This window comes from Fusarium solani (assembly GCF_023522795.1).
Source record: "Fusarium solani strain SB1 chromosome Unknown bctg00000003_1, whole genome shotgun sequence".
Lineage (NCBI taxonomy): Eukaryota > Fungi > Ascomycota > Sordariomycetes > Hypocreales > Nectriaceae > Fusarium > Fusarium solani.
In genome coordinates, this window is record NW_027072154.1 from 1,107,044 (window position 1) to 1,124,874 (window position 17,831).

Here is a 17,831-nt window from a genome sequence, read left to right on the forward strand (position 1 = left end):
CTTGGACCTCCAGGATACTGGAGGTGGATGGGACAGGAACAGGCTGGCTGACATTTACCTATCGACTCTTGTTGGATCCAATGCTTGTCACTTTTTAGATCCCTCGCCTGTGCTGTTTGCTCCGTGCCTTACCTTTTCCCATCCATTTCACTTCTGCATTGTTGGAAACCTGGTTGTTGTCTGTCTGTCTCCCTCCCATCCCGGCAGAGGCGCCGGTGTGACCGTCTTTTTGATATCGACCCAACGTTGCCCTCGAGACCGAGTACCTTGGCCCCTATCGATACCTTACCCATCTGCCCCGGCCTGCTTAGACGTGTCGATACCTTGACTCCGTTATTGGATCGACCTGCCTGCTCCAGGTTCCATCTCGTCTACGCCGCCAGTGTCACCCCCTCGTCGTCACAAGTTACAGAGCATACACCACCAACAGCCAAGGCAAGGAAGCACTGGAATCCAGGACAGCGCACCGCTTGCTTTGTCTCTCTTGAGTCTCCCCACTGTCGCACCCGGTCAGCAGAGGCAAGGACGTTGTCGGCGGTCTGCGACTGCGACTACGTACGGATACGCTCGATTTGCGACTGTCCGTCGCTGCGAAATCACCCCCTCCCAGCGCATGTGGACGAGCACAGCACACGAAACGACTCACTGCCTTATACAGCACCCCTAAGCCCGAAACTCGGCAGCGTCGACGTCAGCCGTCTCCGCTGCAACAGCAACAGCCATGAGCACACGAACGGCTGCTCTCGCTGATCCCTCTCGAGGCCCGAACCGGAGCTTTTCGACCCGTTCTGCCCGGTCTGGTCGTGCTCCAGCTCCAGGTTTTCCCTCGTCCTCTTCAGCAGCTGCTGCCCCAGCGCCAGCCTCAGCAGGTGCCACGCCCACTGCCGCCGTTGGCCCTGGCGCCGCCCACCACCCCCAAGCCCAAGCTCACACCCGCCAACCCTCACACACGCTCTCGCACTCACAGTCCTACTCCTCCCGCTCCCACTCACGCTCCAACTCCAACTCCAACGCCGCCAACTCGCATCTCCCCCCTCACGGCAGCCATCACCAACGCACCTCTTCTTCCGCCCGCAACTATCAGCCGCAGTCCCTTTCGCAAAATGACTACGAGGCCTCGCGCCTAGTCGCCGCCGTCAACGCCCACGCTCAACGAAGCTCCAGCAGAGACCGACAACCCCCGGCCAGGGGCCCCGATCCCTCGCGGGCCCATCGACGGAGCTCGTCTCGATCAAAGAGCAACAACCACCAGAGTCCTCATCCCGAAATGGCTCCCTCGGCCACCACGAGCAATGGCGCCGGCTCCCAGAATGCAGCCCAATCCCAGCAGCATGGCCACGCCGATGCGCCGCCTCGTCCCTCAACTTCCAAGCACGCGAGATCGCGTACCGTCATCCCGACCCAGTCTGGAAAATGGATGCTAGGCAAGACCATTGGAGCTGGCAGCATGGGCAAGGTCAAGCTCGCCCGAAAGGAGGATGGCAGCGAACAGGTGTGTCTTTGGCGTCTTTTGTTCTCGTCGCCCTGCAATTCTTGTTTCATTCCCATCTACCTGCCCCTCTTGTTTCAATCGCAAACATCTTGATCGAGCTCTCCCCGCGAATGATACTAATCGCTGCCTAATGCTAGGTCGCCTGCAAAATCATCCCCCGTGGCTCGACCGATGATGGCCACCAGTCTCGCGCCGACAAGGAGCGCGCCGATCAGTCCAAGGAGATCCGAACTGCCCGTGAAGCGGCCATCGGTACTCTCCTAAACCATCCCCACATCTGTGCCGTTCACGATGTTGTTCGTACCAATCATCACTGGTACATGCTGTTCGAATATGTCAACGGAGGCCAGATGCTCGATTACATCATCTCTCACGGCAAGCTCAAGGAGAAGCAAGCCCGAAAGTTTAGCCGACAGATCGCGAGCGCTCTCGACTATCTGCACAGGAACAGCATCGTTCATCGAGACCTCAAAATCGAAAACATCCTCATCAGCAAGACGGGCGATATCAAGATCATCGATTTCGGTCTGAGCAACCTCTTTGCGCCTCGCAGTCACCTCAAGACATTCTGTGGCTCCCTTTACTTTGCCGCCCCTGAACTCCTGCAGGCCAGGGCGTATACTGGTCCGGAAGTGGACGTGTGGAGCTTCGGTATCGTCCTATACGTCCTGGTTTGTGGCAAAGTTCCCTTTGACGACCAGAGCATGCCTGCGCTACACGCCAAGATCAAGAGAGGTCTTGTTGATTACCCGGCGTGGTTGTCAAGTGGTAGGTGCATGTTGTTCCTTTTACTCGACTTGTGCTGACCAATCTTCAGAATGCAAGCATCTTCTATCCCGCATGCTTGTCACGGATCCTAAGCAGCGAGCGACTATGCAGGAGGTGCTAAACCATCCTTGGATGATCAAAGGCTTCAACGGTCCACCGGAGAACTACCTCCCTGTCCGTGAGCCTCTGACGACACCCTTAGAGCCAGAGGTTGTTCTGGCCATGCAGGGCTTCAACTTTGGCACCCCTGAGAGCATCAACGCACAGCTCACCAAGATTATCGAGGGAGAGGAATACCAGCGTGCGATCAAACTCTATCAACGAGAAAAGGACACTCCCCCGCCAACCAAGGATGCCGAGAAGAGAAGGCCATTTGGATTTGATTTCTACAAGCGGAGGAATTCTGGCAACAGCCGTGATACTCTGACGGGCCCAAGTTCTGAGGCGCTCCAGATTGGCACCGACCCTATGAATGCCTTTAGCCCTCTCGTGTCTATCTATTATCTGGTAAAGGAGAAGCAGGATCGGGATCATGCCGACATGGCTCATCCACCAGCAGCGCACTCCCGTGAGCGGGAGAAGGAGAAAGAAAAGGAGAAGGAGAGAGAGCGCGAGAGAGAGCGCGAGAGAGAGCGTGAACGGGAACGTGAGAAGGAACGCGAGCGTGAGAGAGAAAGGGAGAAGGAGCGCGAAATGCGCGAACGAGAGAGAGCAAAGGAACCAGAGCCGGTGCCGGAAATCGCACCACCCCAGGAGGCTCATACTAATGCTGCGGCCTACGAGATGCCTGGCGAGAAGCCCACCGGTGGCCGCACGAGGCCCCGCGCTCGCACACATGGTGAGGACGACATGCCTGAAGTGCCAAAGCCTCCTCCACCCCCGGAGCCCAAGGTTGAGCAATTCCACAAGAAGGAGGGCACTGCGGCTGGTCTCCTGCGTCGGTTTAGCACGCGGAAGCGTAAGGAGCCTGAGCGACTGGACAAGGACCGGTCCCATCCTCCTGTTGTGCAGGTTCATTCGCCAGCTGAACCCTCACCCCTCGCTCCCGAAAGAGCTTCAGCATCCGTCGTGGACGACGCGAGCGGGACGAGGCAGCGGATGCGCGATTCCGTTCTGGCAGCAGCCAACCCCAGACCAGCGAGCTTCTCAGTCCGCCCATGTCTGCTGGCGGTACCAAGGAGTCTCGACGTGGTGGTGGCCTTGGTCGATCAACGAGTGTCAACTCGGCCGATCTCAGGCGGAGGAAGGATGCCCCAGCCACCAGTGGCTCCGATCAGTCTGTTCTAAACGAGGATTCACTAAGCACACACCGCAGCCACGGGCACAGTCGATCAGTTAGCATGCGGGCCAAGTCGATCGGTCACGCCCGGAGGGAGAGCATCCAACAGCGCCGCATGAGGAGAGAAGCAGCCCAAGAAGCCAACGTGCCCGAAGAGACAGATCAGGAACTCGAGCAGAGCGGTGTCTCCACCGATCGACTGGATGACACCGAGCTGGCGAAGCCGGTATACCTCAAGGGACTGTTCAGTGTATCAACGACATCGGGCAAATCAGTGCCGGCGATCAGAACCGATATCAAGCGAGTTTTGCGGCAACTCAATGTGGACTATACAGAGATCAAGGGAGGGTTCAGCTGCAGTCATTCGCCAAGCATTGACCTCAACAGGGTACAAGACCCTCCCATGAGCCCTGGGATGACACCAGGACACAAGAGGCGGTTCAGCTTCGGAGGTCTCATGAGGGGAGACGATCGTGAGCGTGAGCGAGATGAGTTCCGCGAATCGGAGCGACCTCCCACAACGCCTCGAACACCTGGCCGCCCAGACCGCAGCTTCTCCAACTCTGAGACATCGTTTGACAGCATTCCCGGAAGAAGCGGCGGCCAGTCGAGACGGGTGCCTGGAGAGACGAGCACTCAAGTGCAGAGTGATCTTGGGGGAAGCATGGTGTTGGAGTTTGAGATCTTTATCGTCAAGGTGCCACTGCTATCACTACACGGCATTCAGTTCAAGCAAGTGACGGGCAACACGTGGCAGTACAAGAGCATGGCTGATCATATTCTCCGGGAACTGAGGCTTTGAGGTAGCTAGTTTCGGGACAGACGGAAGCCATACCTGGACAGTTGGGCTGGGTATCATCGAGTTGCGACTTGGGACCGGGGCATGGGTTTCTTGGTGGTTGTATAAGAGACGTGCGAAGGCGGACATGATGGCGGTTTTCATTGTTTCAAGCATGGGCGATCATACAGGAAGCACATATAGTATTAATGATTTATAGTGGCTGAGAGACAGGGGCGAGAGTGACGAAGCAGAGGAAGAAATGTAATGGGAGTTTTACGTTGGCCGGTGTTTGTCCGTGTCTCACCAAATTATGTTATTGTTGGACAGCCACGACGTCGAGTCCAAGGATGATGGATGACGAGGCTGATGCTTGTACGACAAGGCTGGCCATCTCGCTTGAGGCATGGCCGCAAGCAGGGCAGTCAAGATGGCATCCATGGAGACTCGAGTGACCTCCCCGCACTCCAAAACCAAGTAGACTTTGCGCCATCCGCCGCTACAGGGGTACCGCTCCAGGGTCCAAGCTTTTTGTCCTCCAAGTCAGAGGCAAGCTGTCCCGGTTCTTCTTTCCAGAATCTGAGCCCCACAGGCGTCTCAATGAACCAATCATTGTGCCGATTCCCAATCGCTCCTGCCCCAGTCGCAACCACCACCCACCACCACAAACCAACCCGCCAACGACCTTGGGCTTTATCCTTCGACGATAATCCTCCCCTCAGCCGCCTTCAACCTCCAGCATCTCCCATCATCTATATCACGCCTCTCAACCCTCGACAAAGGCTTTTCATACGACGTTCCTTTCTCCTTGATTCCCTCTTTCCCTCGATTTTCTCGAGTACTCGATCCATCGGCTGTCCACGACGCCTCTTCTGCCCGCACATTGCGCCCTCGACCGACTATCCGCGAAGTGTCCCATTCCTCTCTGCGCCCATCGATCGATCGAGCATCCGACCAGGCGTACACACCCGCTGCACATAGAAGCCCCGTACACCTTCGACCACGTATCCTCAACTCTTCCCCTTCAATCCTCTGAGCGAGAAAAGTCCCGCCCAACATGATGCCCGCGGCGCACGTCTACGGACACCACCAGTTCAATCCCCAGGGCGCCGAGTCGTCCTGGATGCACCAGCAACCCGGCGCGCATCATCCTCATGCCCAGCAGCAGCAGCAGCAGCAGCAGGTTGCCGCTGCCGCCGCCGCCGCTGTTCAGCAACAGCAGCACTTTAGCCGTCTGGCTGGCGCGGGTCAGCTGCCCGGCCACGGTCAGGATGGTGGTCACGACAATATCTCAGAGGATAACCGCCGCACCATGGGGTTTATTGCCGACTTGCTCAACGAAAACACCCGCGAGGCTGCCCTGCTGGAGTTGAGCAAGAAGCGTGAGCAGGTTCCTGAGCTCGCCCTCATTCTGTGGCACTCCTTCGGTTCGTATCCAACTCCCACGAGGACTCGATACCAGACAGATGGCTAACCTCGATTGTCCTAGGTGTTATGACCTCGCTTCTTCAGGAAATCATCTCAGTATACACCCTCCTCAACCCCTCCCAGCTCACCGCAGCTGCGTCGAACCGCGTATGCAACGCGCTCGCCCTTCTCCAGTGCGTTGCATCGCACAACGATACCAGGACTCTGTTCCTGAATGGTGCGTCGATATGTAGCTCGATACTGTTATCTTGGCTCACACGTTGCAGCTCACATTCCTCTCTTCCTCTACCCCTTCCTCAACACGACCTCCAAATCACGCCCCTTCGAATACCTTCGACTGACCAGTCTCGGCGTGATTGGTGCGCTGGTCAAGAATGACTCTTCCGAGGTGATTAACTTTCTCCTCACGACAGAGATCATTCCTCTGTGCCTGCGCATCATGGAGACAGGCTCGGAGCTTAGCAAGACCGTGGCCATCTTCATCGTCCAGAAGATCCTTCTCGACGACAACGGTCTCAACTACATTTGCGCGACGTATGAACGATTCTACGCGGTCGGCACTGTGTTGAGCAATATGGTTGCTCAGCTCGTCGAGTCACAGACGGCGCGACTGCTGAAGCACGTTGTTAGATGCTTCCTGCGGTGAGTTGGATAGTTATTGTGTGATGTGTACGTGGTTACTAATGGTGCCTCGTTCAGACTCAGCGATAATGCCCGAGCACGTGAAGCTCTTCGCCAGTGTCTCCCCGAACCCCTCCGGGATGCAACCTTCTCGTCCGTTCTCCGTGACGATGCTGCAACCAAGAGATGCCTCGCTCAGCTCCTCATCAACCTCTCGGACAACGTGGTTGACCCTGGCCCGGGTGGCGTTAACAACATGTGAGGCAGAAGCCAAGTCGCCAAACCTGGGAGAGCCTCCCAACTGTGAAATACCCATTGTGCATTGATACGGCGATATAGGGAGGACGGATGGGATTGTTTTTATCATGACATTCTAGGAAAAGCAAAGGGGACGGATCAAAAGCATCTGATACCCGCAACCCCTCCAGCTCGATGCGCCAGAGAACCAGAATGCCAGCAGAGCCCCTGATCTGGTACTCTCTCTTTCAAGTGGTCGCTGACGGTTATGGGACTTGCATTCTGTTTCACATACCTCGGAACTGGGTCCAAAGGGCTTATATTATCCTGTTGCATAGCGACAGGGACATGTGCATTACCATTTTTATTTCGTTGGTCGGGTTGTCTTGGTCACCGAGGGCCAAGTTTGTATCATCTGTGGACACTTAGTAGATAGGTCTGACCCGGAGGCACCAAGGAAGGTCTCGCTCGAGAGGCGAGGCCAATGCGGCCTTGGAAAGGAGCACAGGTCAGTCAGCTGGCAGTGGACTATGAAGGGGGCAACGGATAGATAGTAGGGGACATATGGGAGGTCCTGACATTCCTGGTTTTGGGGTGTTTTAGGCGTTGGATGGGATGTCATGTCATGCATCAGAGGCACGGTGTTTGTTAGGTATAGGAGTGCTTATAGTATGGAATTGGCATTTGAGATGAATGATTGTGTGTATATAATGTGCAGTGTGTGGTGTGAGACTGGAGTGCCAAAGATGGTGGCTTGAGTTATACCATGGCTATTCTGAAAACCTCTAGAGAATGGCTGACAGTTGTCATGTCCAATTCATATCACTCAAGAGTGCTGTATGTTGGTTTATGGTAGTCATGTAAGACGTCTAATTTGGTACAGTAATATCAAGTTGTTACATGGTTCTCATCTCACGTTTGCTGACTTAAGGCGAGGAGTACTTGTATCCGTACTGCTCCTTGGCCTTATCGACAACCTTCTTCAACTCGTCCCTCTCCTTCTGAACCTTGTCGCTTACAGGATCCAAGCCGGTGGGCTTGTTCTCCCCGCTCGGCAGTGCAAGACCCCGACGCACAGCCGGCCTCTCGAGTAGACGGGCCAGCCACTCCCTAACGTGGGGGAACTGCTCCCACGATATGGTGGACCGAGGGAGGCCGTTGACCCAGCCGACCATGGCAATGTCAGCAATGGAGTAGCGGCCCCGGTCCGGTCCTACGACGTAGTCACGCGAGGAGAGGCGGTCGTTGAGGATCCCGATGAGACGCTCCGTCTCGCCTACGTAGCGCTGGATTCCGTAGGGGATGACTTCCTTTGCGTTGAGGAAGTGACCTGCTTGGCCCATCCTGTTGGTGCAGTGTCAGCAGGTTACTCTATATATAATGCTTTTGGCGTGTGGCAGTGAAGTGACTTACATGGGTCCGAGGCCGCCGTGCTGCCATCCAATCCACGACTCGGCGCGGGTGTAGTCATTGTCGTCAATCTTGAAGGAGAACTTGTGCTCAGGATCGTACTTCCTGGTCAGGTAGCTCAAAATAGCATTGCCCTCGAACACGGCAAGGTCGCTGTTGTCGTGGTCGACCAGGACCGGGATGCGGCCGTTGGGGTTGAGGGCAGTGAACCACGGCTCCTTCTGGATGTTCTGGCTGATGTTGACGGCCTGCATGGTGTAGTCCTTGCCGTAGGCGTCCCGCAGCTCCTCGAGGAGGACGGTGGCTTTGACGCCGTTGGGGGTGCCCCAAGTGAGGAGCTCTATGCCCTTGGAGGCGATGAGGCCAGTGGGACGAGACATGGCCGGAGTGGTAGTAGAGTAGCTACGGAGGATGAAGGGTTTAACTCCGAGGTGTCTGAGTGGAAGCTTTGATGCTAGAGATGGGTAGAGAGAGGAGATGGACATTAGAGAGTGACGTCTTTGGTGGCGTTTGCTTTATATTTACTTGGAAACCTACATGCAGAGTTTGCCTTCATCAAGTATCGATGTATAGAAGAAGCCATTGTGTTCCAAAGACACGCACGCTTACAGAGCAGATAAGATGCAGATAAGATGCAGATAGTATAACAAATCAAGTCCGATACCTCCGCTTCTTGATCAAGTTGAATTACCAAATATGCGCGCGGTTCGGTGGAATAGGTACAGCGAGGTTTATTCCAAATTACCCATTACTCAGCCAAATTTTGGGTGCGGAAAAAACTGGATGAGGTAATCAATGTGATAGAAAGACTAGCCCAGCGGGCGCAAGGGGAATGATTGAAACACTGGGTCAGGGCTGGATCCGATGGATGGGAACTAACACGCGGGAACGGGAGATTTTGCCCTCGAGAGTTTCATGTTTATTATTTGAGGGTTGATTCCTTTGAAGAATCGTTAAGTACACTCCTTGAAGGCTCCTTGAAGGAAACTGCTTGAGAGATATTCCTTGGATGAGTATATTGAGGCTCAGTGGGTAGGTGTTACAATTCAAAACAGATAAATGAAGCGATTGGGATGAAAAGAGGCGGTGCATATTATTCCCATGGCACGAAGGATTCGTCTAGTCGAGTCACGCACCTATAATCAATGCGTAAAAAGATTGTCCGTGACCCTGGCGGTGATCGTCTGGTTTAATGTTGACTGGGTTGTGGAGAGGGGACATTCAATGCAGACAAGATGATCGTCAACGACCATGCCATAACAGTTAATCTAAACGACGACTGCCCACAGAGAAGGAGATTCAACGTGTGATAGCCTCACCCTTTGACTCACGACCGTCGTTACGACTTCTTCAACGACAAAGAGAAAACGCCTCAGTTCCAATGTTGCATCACAAATAGCCCGGTCTCGACCATCAATTACCCTAGAGAACTACGTCACTATCATGAGGGCAAAGACCTGGGCGCATGGGGTGCCAGCTTTCGCAAGCGATTGGGTTCTGACTCGGCTGCGGAGCGCCCGCCTCCCCTTGAACCAAGCCAGGTTCATCTACTTGATCGAGTTGCCGTCTTAGCCAGTGTGTGTATCTTCCCCCCGCATCATCGTCGTCATCATCGTTCAAGTTGCAGCTTGAACGAAGGACATTTACGTCAAGAGGAGAAACGGCTCGATTCACATACGCATTTTGGGGCCGAGAAGAGGATCAAAGAGACGAGAGACAAAGCAAAATAAAACAAGGAACGAGATTAACCAGAGGATCAGAGGCAGAAACCGACAGGGTTCGGAGTTGAGGGAGTGACGTCTCCTGCCGCAGAGCCGTTAACTCCATCGCCCGGCCCCAATCTAAACTCCATCTCTCGGTGACTTCCCCACCTGGGGCCTGGGGGACCGTATTCCGTATCGTATCGCGTCGTCGTAATTTAGCCCCAGGAGAAGCTCTTCGCGCCGCTGATGGAGGCGGAGAGAGAGGAGAGAGAGATCTTCACATGTCCCCTAGGTACAAGTCCCCTCCAGGGTCGGCAACCATCCGTACGCGGAGGCGCTGGGCGCGGGTGCGACGGCCTCTAGCTCGGTCCCCTCCGACGGCGTTGCGCCCTTGGCTTTGCATCTTTGACGAAGGGACCAGATCTCGTTCGAGTCTCTTTAGTCTTCCGGTCGAAGCCAGAGGCTACCGCGCCGTCGGAGGCGAGCGAGCCTGCGCACCAAGAGTTGTGCTATCTTTGGGATGACGGAGGGGAGGAAAGGCTCGAGATTGTAGACATTCGATTCGTTGGATCGCACGAAGGGGGGGATGGAATTGTTCGAGGCGGGAGGATTGGTAATCGGGACAGCCCTTTCTGTCTCTTGCTCAGCCTGGAGAGTCACTGACGACAAGGCGTCTGTCTGTTAAAACCTTGGGGTCATTTTGCGTAGTCAGTCAGTTTTAGTCAGTTACCCTGTAGTCAAAGATGAAGGATGGATGGATGCCACAATGACGATGGAAGACAAAGATAGAAACCGCGTTGAGTCAGTCCAAGTCAGTTTACCCATCTCCTCGCAAGACACGGGACGGCGGCACCACATGTGAGGCGTCGATAGCCTCGCGGCCGGCTGAATACCGCACGGGGGACATCGTGATGTGGTCTCGAGATGCCTCGTCGGCAACGCCGAAGACTGGCAGCAACAACACGGCACAAGGCAGAATCCAACCATCCAACTATCCATGCGAAGCGAATGCGGGAGAAACGCAAGTAGGCAAGTACGGGCTCGGCAATGTAGAGGTGTTGCGAGTATACGACGACACGACACGGGGGGAACGTTTGTTCACGGCATATTGTTTTGATGCCGAACGTATGGATGGTGGATGCGAGAAGAGCTGAGAGGAGCAAAAGTGCAACAAGAGACAAAATCACACGCTCATTCTTCTTCTCGCAAGGTCTTTCCTTGACAGGATCCATTGACCGAGGGTTGAAAACAGTCATTGAGCCCGACCTGAATACGCACAGCGCCCATCTCCGATGCACGACGTTGACAGTGTCTTGATGCTATACAAGCAACGACACCAACCAACAAGCAAGGGGTGTAGACTTCTGGTTCCCAGCCTGTCGGCTACGACTCGGCGAGATTCCCCATGCGGCTGCTGCTGCTTCTCTGCTTCGCTGCCAAATTCTCCAACGTCGCATCGCGTTCTGGGTGGATGGCAGATTGGGCAAGCAACCGAACAAGGGCCCCCAGTCCCCACCTGCGCTTGGCACGCCCGCCAGAGAGAAGCTCTTGAGGTCCTCCGCCTTTTCACCACTGTAAACCACCTTCTCCCACCAAGAACTGGCGGACTTCGGGACCCCGGCTCTGTTCTCTGGGGGCTCCACAAGAAGAGGGGCGGCGGCGGGGATGATCGTTTGGACAAGGGTGTGTGTTGTGGTGTGTATGTGTGTGTGTGTGGGTGGGCGCAAGAGAGGCAGGGGCATGAGGCTGGAGTGCGAGGTCCTTGGCTTTTGTTGTTGTGTGCGGTGCGAGAGCGTGCCAGGCGACTGAGACATGCTGCAACAGGGTGAAATCCAGCGCTGGGAGCCCAGAAAGTCGGGGTGGCTCTCTTCCAATCGCAACGATCCCAGTGGCTCGGCCGGGAAAAACGTGGCGGAGCTGCATAACGATATCGATGCACACGCCTTTCACTCTACAACTGTACTGTACTGATCTCTGTCTGTAGGTATCGTCGCTGCCTTGCTGCTGCTCTCCCCCGCTGTCTCAGTCCGGAAATCAGAGTTCCTCCCGTCCCCCCGTTTGAAAATCCCCCATTCTCATTCCCGCCCGCAGAGCCCGCCCACTAAGTGGCTGCCTTATCGGGGGCCACATCCCCAGAGTAGAAGTCCAGCTCCGAAGCCATGAAATGCTGCTTTTCTGTTTCTCTTGTCGCATACATGTGAAACCTGTGATGCGATTCTCAAGAATCCGCCATTGGATTGGTCGCCAAACAAGCTCTGCTGCGGGCTGTGCCTTGCTGCTGCTCATCAGTTGAAGATCACCCGGTGTCGTCACAACCCAAGTCCAAAGTCGACGCTAGGCCTTAACGGGTGACACCCTGCGCTACAGTAGACATCCATTGACTGCCCGTTTCGATTCCCAGCTCGTTCTTTGTTATTAATCAAGATTAGGGTCTTTTCTCTTGCTCTGCGGCGCAGCTGGTTACGGTACCCAGAATCCTCGTCCTGGACAACGTGACCTTCACCGGGATGGATCCGTATCCTTAACATTTGCTGTTCCGAAGCCCCCAGTCCAAGGCAACTTTCTGCGAGATAAAACGGGGGCAAGCCAGGGGGAGCGAGCGGAAAAAAGGCTGGGTCGAGTGAACAACGGCCGGGGATGAGCTCTTGAAATGGTGCTTCGGAATCTGGACCAATCAGAGTATGGACCCACTATTCTCCGTTCAGCCCTACGGAGTACCATCCAGAACAACGTCCCCTTGCTAGCATGGACGTCTGGCGCCCGCTTCCATTGTGACAATTCTGCTCTTTAGGCGCCAAGCATGGCAAAGCATGGCAGGGCTGGGGTTCTTGAAACTTGACATCTCGAATACCCTCAATTGGATCCACGCCGATGAACTTCGGCCTATCCACCTCGGACTCGACAACTGATAAAATACAACAACAAGAATACGACAGCTTCTAGGGGACCTTGTATTATCATGGGTATCAACGACTTGTACAAGGCAAGGCAATGCATGCAACCTCCATCGGGGACCTGCAACTCGCAATCTGTATGGATGCACCGCGTCGCTGGCCCGGGCACGCCGAAAGGGACATCTCTGCTAGGCATGCTAGGCACACCGCCAGGATAAAACAACAACAGCCCATCATATCTGGGGAGTAGGGGGGACTCATCTGCTGCAGCCCTACGGGCAAGTAATCATGATCAAATCAATCATCGTCATTCTCTCTCCTTGCCAGCAAAACTGCCGTACCAAACAGCGGACAAGCCCATTCCCACCCGGGGGGCCCTCCCCGCATCAAGCGCCCACGGCATGCCGCGTCCAATCCACCGTCCGAGATGCATCTTCAGCCCACGGAGGAGATGTACCGATCTGGAAATGGCGGACCGAAGAGATGCAGAAAGAAAGAAGAAAGGCAGTTTGTTTTGAGCGTGAAAAAGGGTAGCTGTCAAATTACCACCCGAATCAACCTTGCGTCGGGTTCACATATTGCTTTTTAGAGGGGACCTTTTTCTTTTTTTTTTTTTCCTTTCCTCATTCCAGCTCCGATGCTGTGGATCAAACCAATGCAGGCGATTGTCCCATCCCCTGGCACACACCCACCACCCATTCTTGCTCGGTCTTTTTTGGGCTTCGCCTCTGTTTTTCCTTTGCTCGCTCCTGACAATGATGATGTTGATGATGATGATGCTCATCCCCATCCCTCGAAACAATGTCCCTTTCCAGCTTTGGATTGGCATCGGAGTTATCAGCATTTGGAATGTTTGTTAAATCCACACGTGATCGGAGTTAAGACAAGAAGCAATGAGTTGGAAGCTAAAAAGGTTCCCTTTCCAGTGAATTTAGCACAGATTTGTTAGATTTACACCGTTGCATCTGAGTCCCCACATTTTGGACCCCAAATTCAAGCCCCCCCTGGCGCAACCACATTCACCCTGAGTACACACCCCCTCTCGAATCCTCCCGTCCCCTTCACTTTCTGGCAGCAGGTAGCGATCCCTTCTGAAAGAGGGAAAAGGTGATGTCTCCAGGGTTCGGATCACCAAGAAGACGCTTGGAGCTTAAGCCCGGACACTTTCTTTTGCTTGCTTAATTTCTAAGCAATAGACGATGTAAAAAAAAACCATCCGATTTTGCAGACGCCGTTGTTTGCAATAATTAAGCGGCATTGAGAAGGGGTTTCTCTTAAAATAATGTGATTTTCTACAGTACACGTTAGTGCTCAATTGGTAGCCAATTCTCGAAGTGAAAGGAAACCCGCAGGCGCCTCTTCTTCGCAACAACTCCACATTGATGCGTAGGGCGGTTGTCGTGGCCCACGGCCCAACCAGCCGGGAAAGCTCAGGAGGAGTGATGAGAAGGGAAAAACGTGGTCTGCAGCGACTGCATCTTGGATGGAATCGATGATATCCAACGCCCGCCAGAAAGACAGTGGATGGGGAGGGGACCCTCCTAGGTTGTGTCGCTTCGGGGACTTTGGCCCAATCTCCCCCACCGGAGGGTTTACGTTTACACGAGTCCCCAAGAGAAGTCTCCGCTCCTCTTTCTTGCTCTTCCCCTTGCTGCTGGGCTGGCGGCAGTGATGATACACCCTGCTACAGCCAAAGAAAGACGCCCGCCCAGTGGCTTGGAGAAGAGTGAGAACCTTAAACCCACCCTCGTCGAGGAGCCTCGATGGATGGATGGGGGACCGGGAGCTGCACTGCGGTCAAGGATACCTACCTACTGCTTCAACTATTTCTTGCTCGAGGCCATGTCCCAGCCTCCGGGTCTCTGCTGTTTGTTTCCGCGTCTTCGCCCGTCGTCCGGGATGTGGGCGCGCGGTTCCCAAATCTCGCAAAAGAATTAACCCAAATGTACGGAGCACTGCGGTCGGTTAATCCCTTGCTTGGTACTGATCGTTGGTTTATCCTGCGCTTCCTACATACCCGGTCCACCCACTCCACGGCAGCGGATATTGGGCTGAGCCGCAATCCCGCTCGCCGCTTTTGCCGCAAGCTAAGGATAGCATAGCTCTCCCCAATCCCGAAGAGTGTCATCGGAGCTATGGTCCCCGACGATAGCTCTTTCTCCGTGTGCCGGGTCCTTTCTCACGTCAGTCTTCTTTTTCTTCTCCTCCATCCGGCAGCCGTTGCCAAGCAAGTACCTGCAGACACCGGCCGCCTGTCAGAAGCATCTTTGGGGGGGCGGGGAGGGGCTGTGATGGATGTTTGCTTTTTGCTGCCGTTGGGTCGTTGGTTCTGCCTCGTGCTGCATGGGCTGGGGGCATCCACGGGCTCGCCGAAGGCATCTTGCTGTCTTGTCCTTTTGACGTGCAGATCCCCGTACATACGTGACCATGATGAATGATGCTGCTTCACCCGTCCATGACCTCTGACGATTGCTTACCAAACTGACGTCGTTTGATAACTATGATTGTCCCTGTGTCACCATCCCTCCCAGGGAATTAGACGGGCGTCGGGGAGGGTTGCAGCAGCAAGAGATCGTTGCCGGAACAAACGGCATTCGAAACTCCGCAAAATCCGTAGCCGAGACGGGCCTCATACAGAATAGAGAGTAAAGATTAAGATCAGAGTCAGTCAGAGTGAAGCTCCATCATTGATCGACATGCCGTAGGGCGAAGCTCTGCTAGCTCTCTTCCACCTCCCCCTGGAATTGGAATACTCCAAAACCAGCCCAGCCCAGCCCAAAGGCACGGGTTCGGGTACGGTACTCGCCCACACACAAGTCCCAGTGATCTGGCTCAGGGCGCGGCGGCCGCCCTCTCTCACCCCCTTTCAGCCCCCAAAGATCCTTTGTTCGGACCAGCACGGGTGTGATTCGCCCAGGTGGCCTCGCAACAGGACGAGGACGACAGGTGGGCAAAAGGGGGGTTTACACAAGCAGCGAATCCCAACGGCTCAACGGTCCCCTCACCCCGTAGGGCTGGACGGGCGGGACTGGCAGTGTGAATCCATGCCTAGTGCCCTTTGCCTCTGCCTTGGGGCCGCCGCTTGATAAGCACGCAAAATGTCGGGATTCGCAAGAGATTGGATACAGGACATTCCCCCTAGGGCCGTTACATTCTGGGCTTGGGAATGCAACCCAACGTGCAACCCCGTGATTGTTGATCAACAACAAGAGGCCGCGAGTGAATCGGGCTAAACTGGGGCCGGTTGAGACTGTGACAAGGCCAGCAGCAGTGAAGGATAACGGACGGTGCCACGTACAGGCCCAGGCTCCAGGCCCCCCATGCACTCTGATGGGCTAGGCCCAGGGGGTCAAAGTCGTCGAGAGCAGCCTGGCAATTGCGGCGGCCCATTGGACAGACGCAGGGTTTGGCAAGGCGAAGCAGAGGGCGCGGAGCTAGACCCGGTGGTTCGGGCCCCCAGGAGTCCTCGACAGATATGACCGCATTGGGGAAAGGTGTGTGTCGCGCGGCAGCGGCAGGACCAAAGTCCCAATCTGCGACGAGGGGGGGACCCTTTGTGCGCAATGTATGTAGGTCGTTGTTTGGAAACATGCGATGAATAGGAGAAGTGATGGATTTGGGGATGCGAGGAGCGCAACTTGAGGCACGAATCTGGACGAGATGAAGAGGAGGGGTCTATGCTTGTGCTTGTGCGTTTCTTCAAGGGCATACCAACGATGTAGGGTGATTTTGTTCGGGCAGAATGCCACGATAGGAACAAAGAACGCCCGAGATATGCGGGCAGCGACCGGGGACGCTCGGTGGTCCCGGCTGTAAGGCTGAGGCAGAGGTGAAGATGGATACCGTTAGGGAAGCATTCTGCGCATGGTGGAACCAGCAGATGGGCTCAGCCTTGCTTGCTTGCTTGCTTGCTGCTTGCTGCTACAGCTCCTGCTGGCTAATAAATCTTGCACGACGCCATGTAATGCTCGACGCAGATCGCATGGCCCAAGCACGTACTGTACGTAGTCTCGACCAGGACTGGCGATAATCTACAGCGGCATTTGACCAGCATCCCCCAGCTAGCAGTAAAGATACCATCCCATGCCGTGCTAACAAAAAGTTCCCGCTCAACGGGCGGCGGGTTTTTTCTTCCTGCTCGTAGCGCAGGGCGTAGACGCCAGGCCCGAAGCAATCGCAAAAATATGACCCAAACAAGCAGGGCAAGTTTAGATCCCCGATGGAATTGGGCTAAGCAGCACTCTTTGGCCTGTGCACACACGTCGACGTGTACCAAGACCCAAATGTCGACTGATTTCCCACATTCACATTGTGGGGGATGCAAGCGGGATTGGCTTGCGGGAAATGATAGGGATCGTGCTAGAAGCCTCTAGGCTTTGTTACTCTGTAGATGATTTTTTTGACTTGTTTTTTTTCTCTTCTTTTTGATGGCTGTCTTGTTTCAACGCTTTGGACATGGGTTCAGACAGGCGGGAGGATCGAGGTCGTGGCAGGGCGTGCACTTTGACTAGTAACAAAAACTCGATGAATATCGCCTCATTCGGATTTTGTTTAATTAGATATGCATCGGCGGGAGAAGGTTCCGAGATGCTGTGTTGTGCGTGCTATGCCGCGCTGTGATGCCATGTGCTGCTGGCTGGCTAGAAGTCCTATGTGACAAATCGAAAGACGACGAGATTGTGGCAAATGCTTGAAGAGGGGAACTTTGGTTGTTGCCTATTCTCTTGCATCGGCACTTTGTCACGGTCAATGCCAATGCAGCAAGTGTCACTGCAGCATAATGAGGCTATACCCGACCTCCAAACTCACGATGTTTCTGTGCAACACCAGAGGTTCACTCTCCGGACACTCACTCACAAAAGAGATTCCATCTCAATCCCTGCCTAGCCCCGGAGATTTAACCCAAAAAAAGCACCAATTCCCGTCCTGCCCCAAGCCAAGCCCAAGCCTCGCCCGCAGACCCTCGCCCCACCCGTAAAGCTCCAGCCACTCAGAGTCCGAGTCTCCCAAAGAGGAAAAACACAAAAGGTGGAAAGGGTTGCTTGAAACGTTGCGACGTGCGGCTGGCGGTCGAATTGGAGACCCGAGTCGTCCCCTTTTTCCTCTTGGGTTTGACCGTTCGCGGGAGACATGGCCAATCAGAGGTCGCCGATGCGAGCCTGAGCCCGTGGATCCAAAAATAACCAAGCCTTACAAAGCAACATGGCGCGCCAGGGATTGA

At 54.8% G+C, this 17,831-nt stretch overlaps 4 protein-coding genes across 4 annotated transcripts; 2 read left to right on the forward strand and 2 right to left on the reverse strand.

The window, feature by feature from the left end:
* Positions 1–721: 721 nt before the first annotated feature.
* On the forward strand, positions 722–4,341 carry MRS44_005907 (uncharacterized protein; the record flags this gene model as incomplete). Its single annotated transcript, XM_065621570.1, has 4 exons — positions 722–1,492; positions 1,630–2,260; positions 2,310–3,271; positions 3,313–4,341. 4 exons carry the CDS (start codon positions 722–724, stop codon positions 4,339–4,341), a joined length of 3,393 nt encoding a protein of 1,130 aa, XP_065477642.1.
* A 1,033-nt stretch (positions 4,342–5,374) lies between these two features.
* On the forward strand, positions 5,375–6,628 carry MRS44_005908 (uncharacterized protein; the record flags this gene model as incomplete). The annotated part of the gene is made up of 4 exons (XM_046269773.2): positions 5,375–5,744; positions 5,807–5,962; positions 6,012–6,387; positions 6,445–6,628. 4 exons carry the CDS (start codon positions 5,375–5,377, stop codon positions 6,626–6,628), a joined length of 1,086 nt encoding a protein of 361 aa, XP_046140515.2.
* A 901-nt stretch (positions 6,629–7,529) lies between these two features.
* Positions 7,530–8,393, reverse strand: MRS44_005909 (uncharacterized protein; the record flags this gene model as incomplete). Its single annotated transcript, XM_046270393.2, has 2 exons — positions 7,530–7,947; positions 8,017–8,393. The coding sequence occupies 2 exons, from the start codon at positions 8,391–8,393 to the stop codon at positions 7,530–7,532; spliced, it is 795 nt and encodes a 264-aa protein (XP_046140514.1).
* Positions 8,394–10,533: 2,140 nt separating this feature from the next.
* On the reverse strand, positions 10,534–11,530 carry MRS44_005910 (uncharacterized protein; the record flags this gene model as incomplete). The annotated part of the gene is made up of 3 exons (XM_065621571.1): positions 10,534–10,707; positions 10,754–10,982; positions 11,058–11,530. The coding sequence occupies 3 exons, from the start codon at positions 11,528–11,530 to the stop codon at positions 10,534–10,536; spliced, it is 876 nt and encodes a 291-aa protein (XP_065477643.1).
* Positions 11,531–17,831: the final 6,301 nt, after the last annotated feature.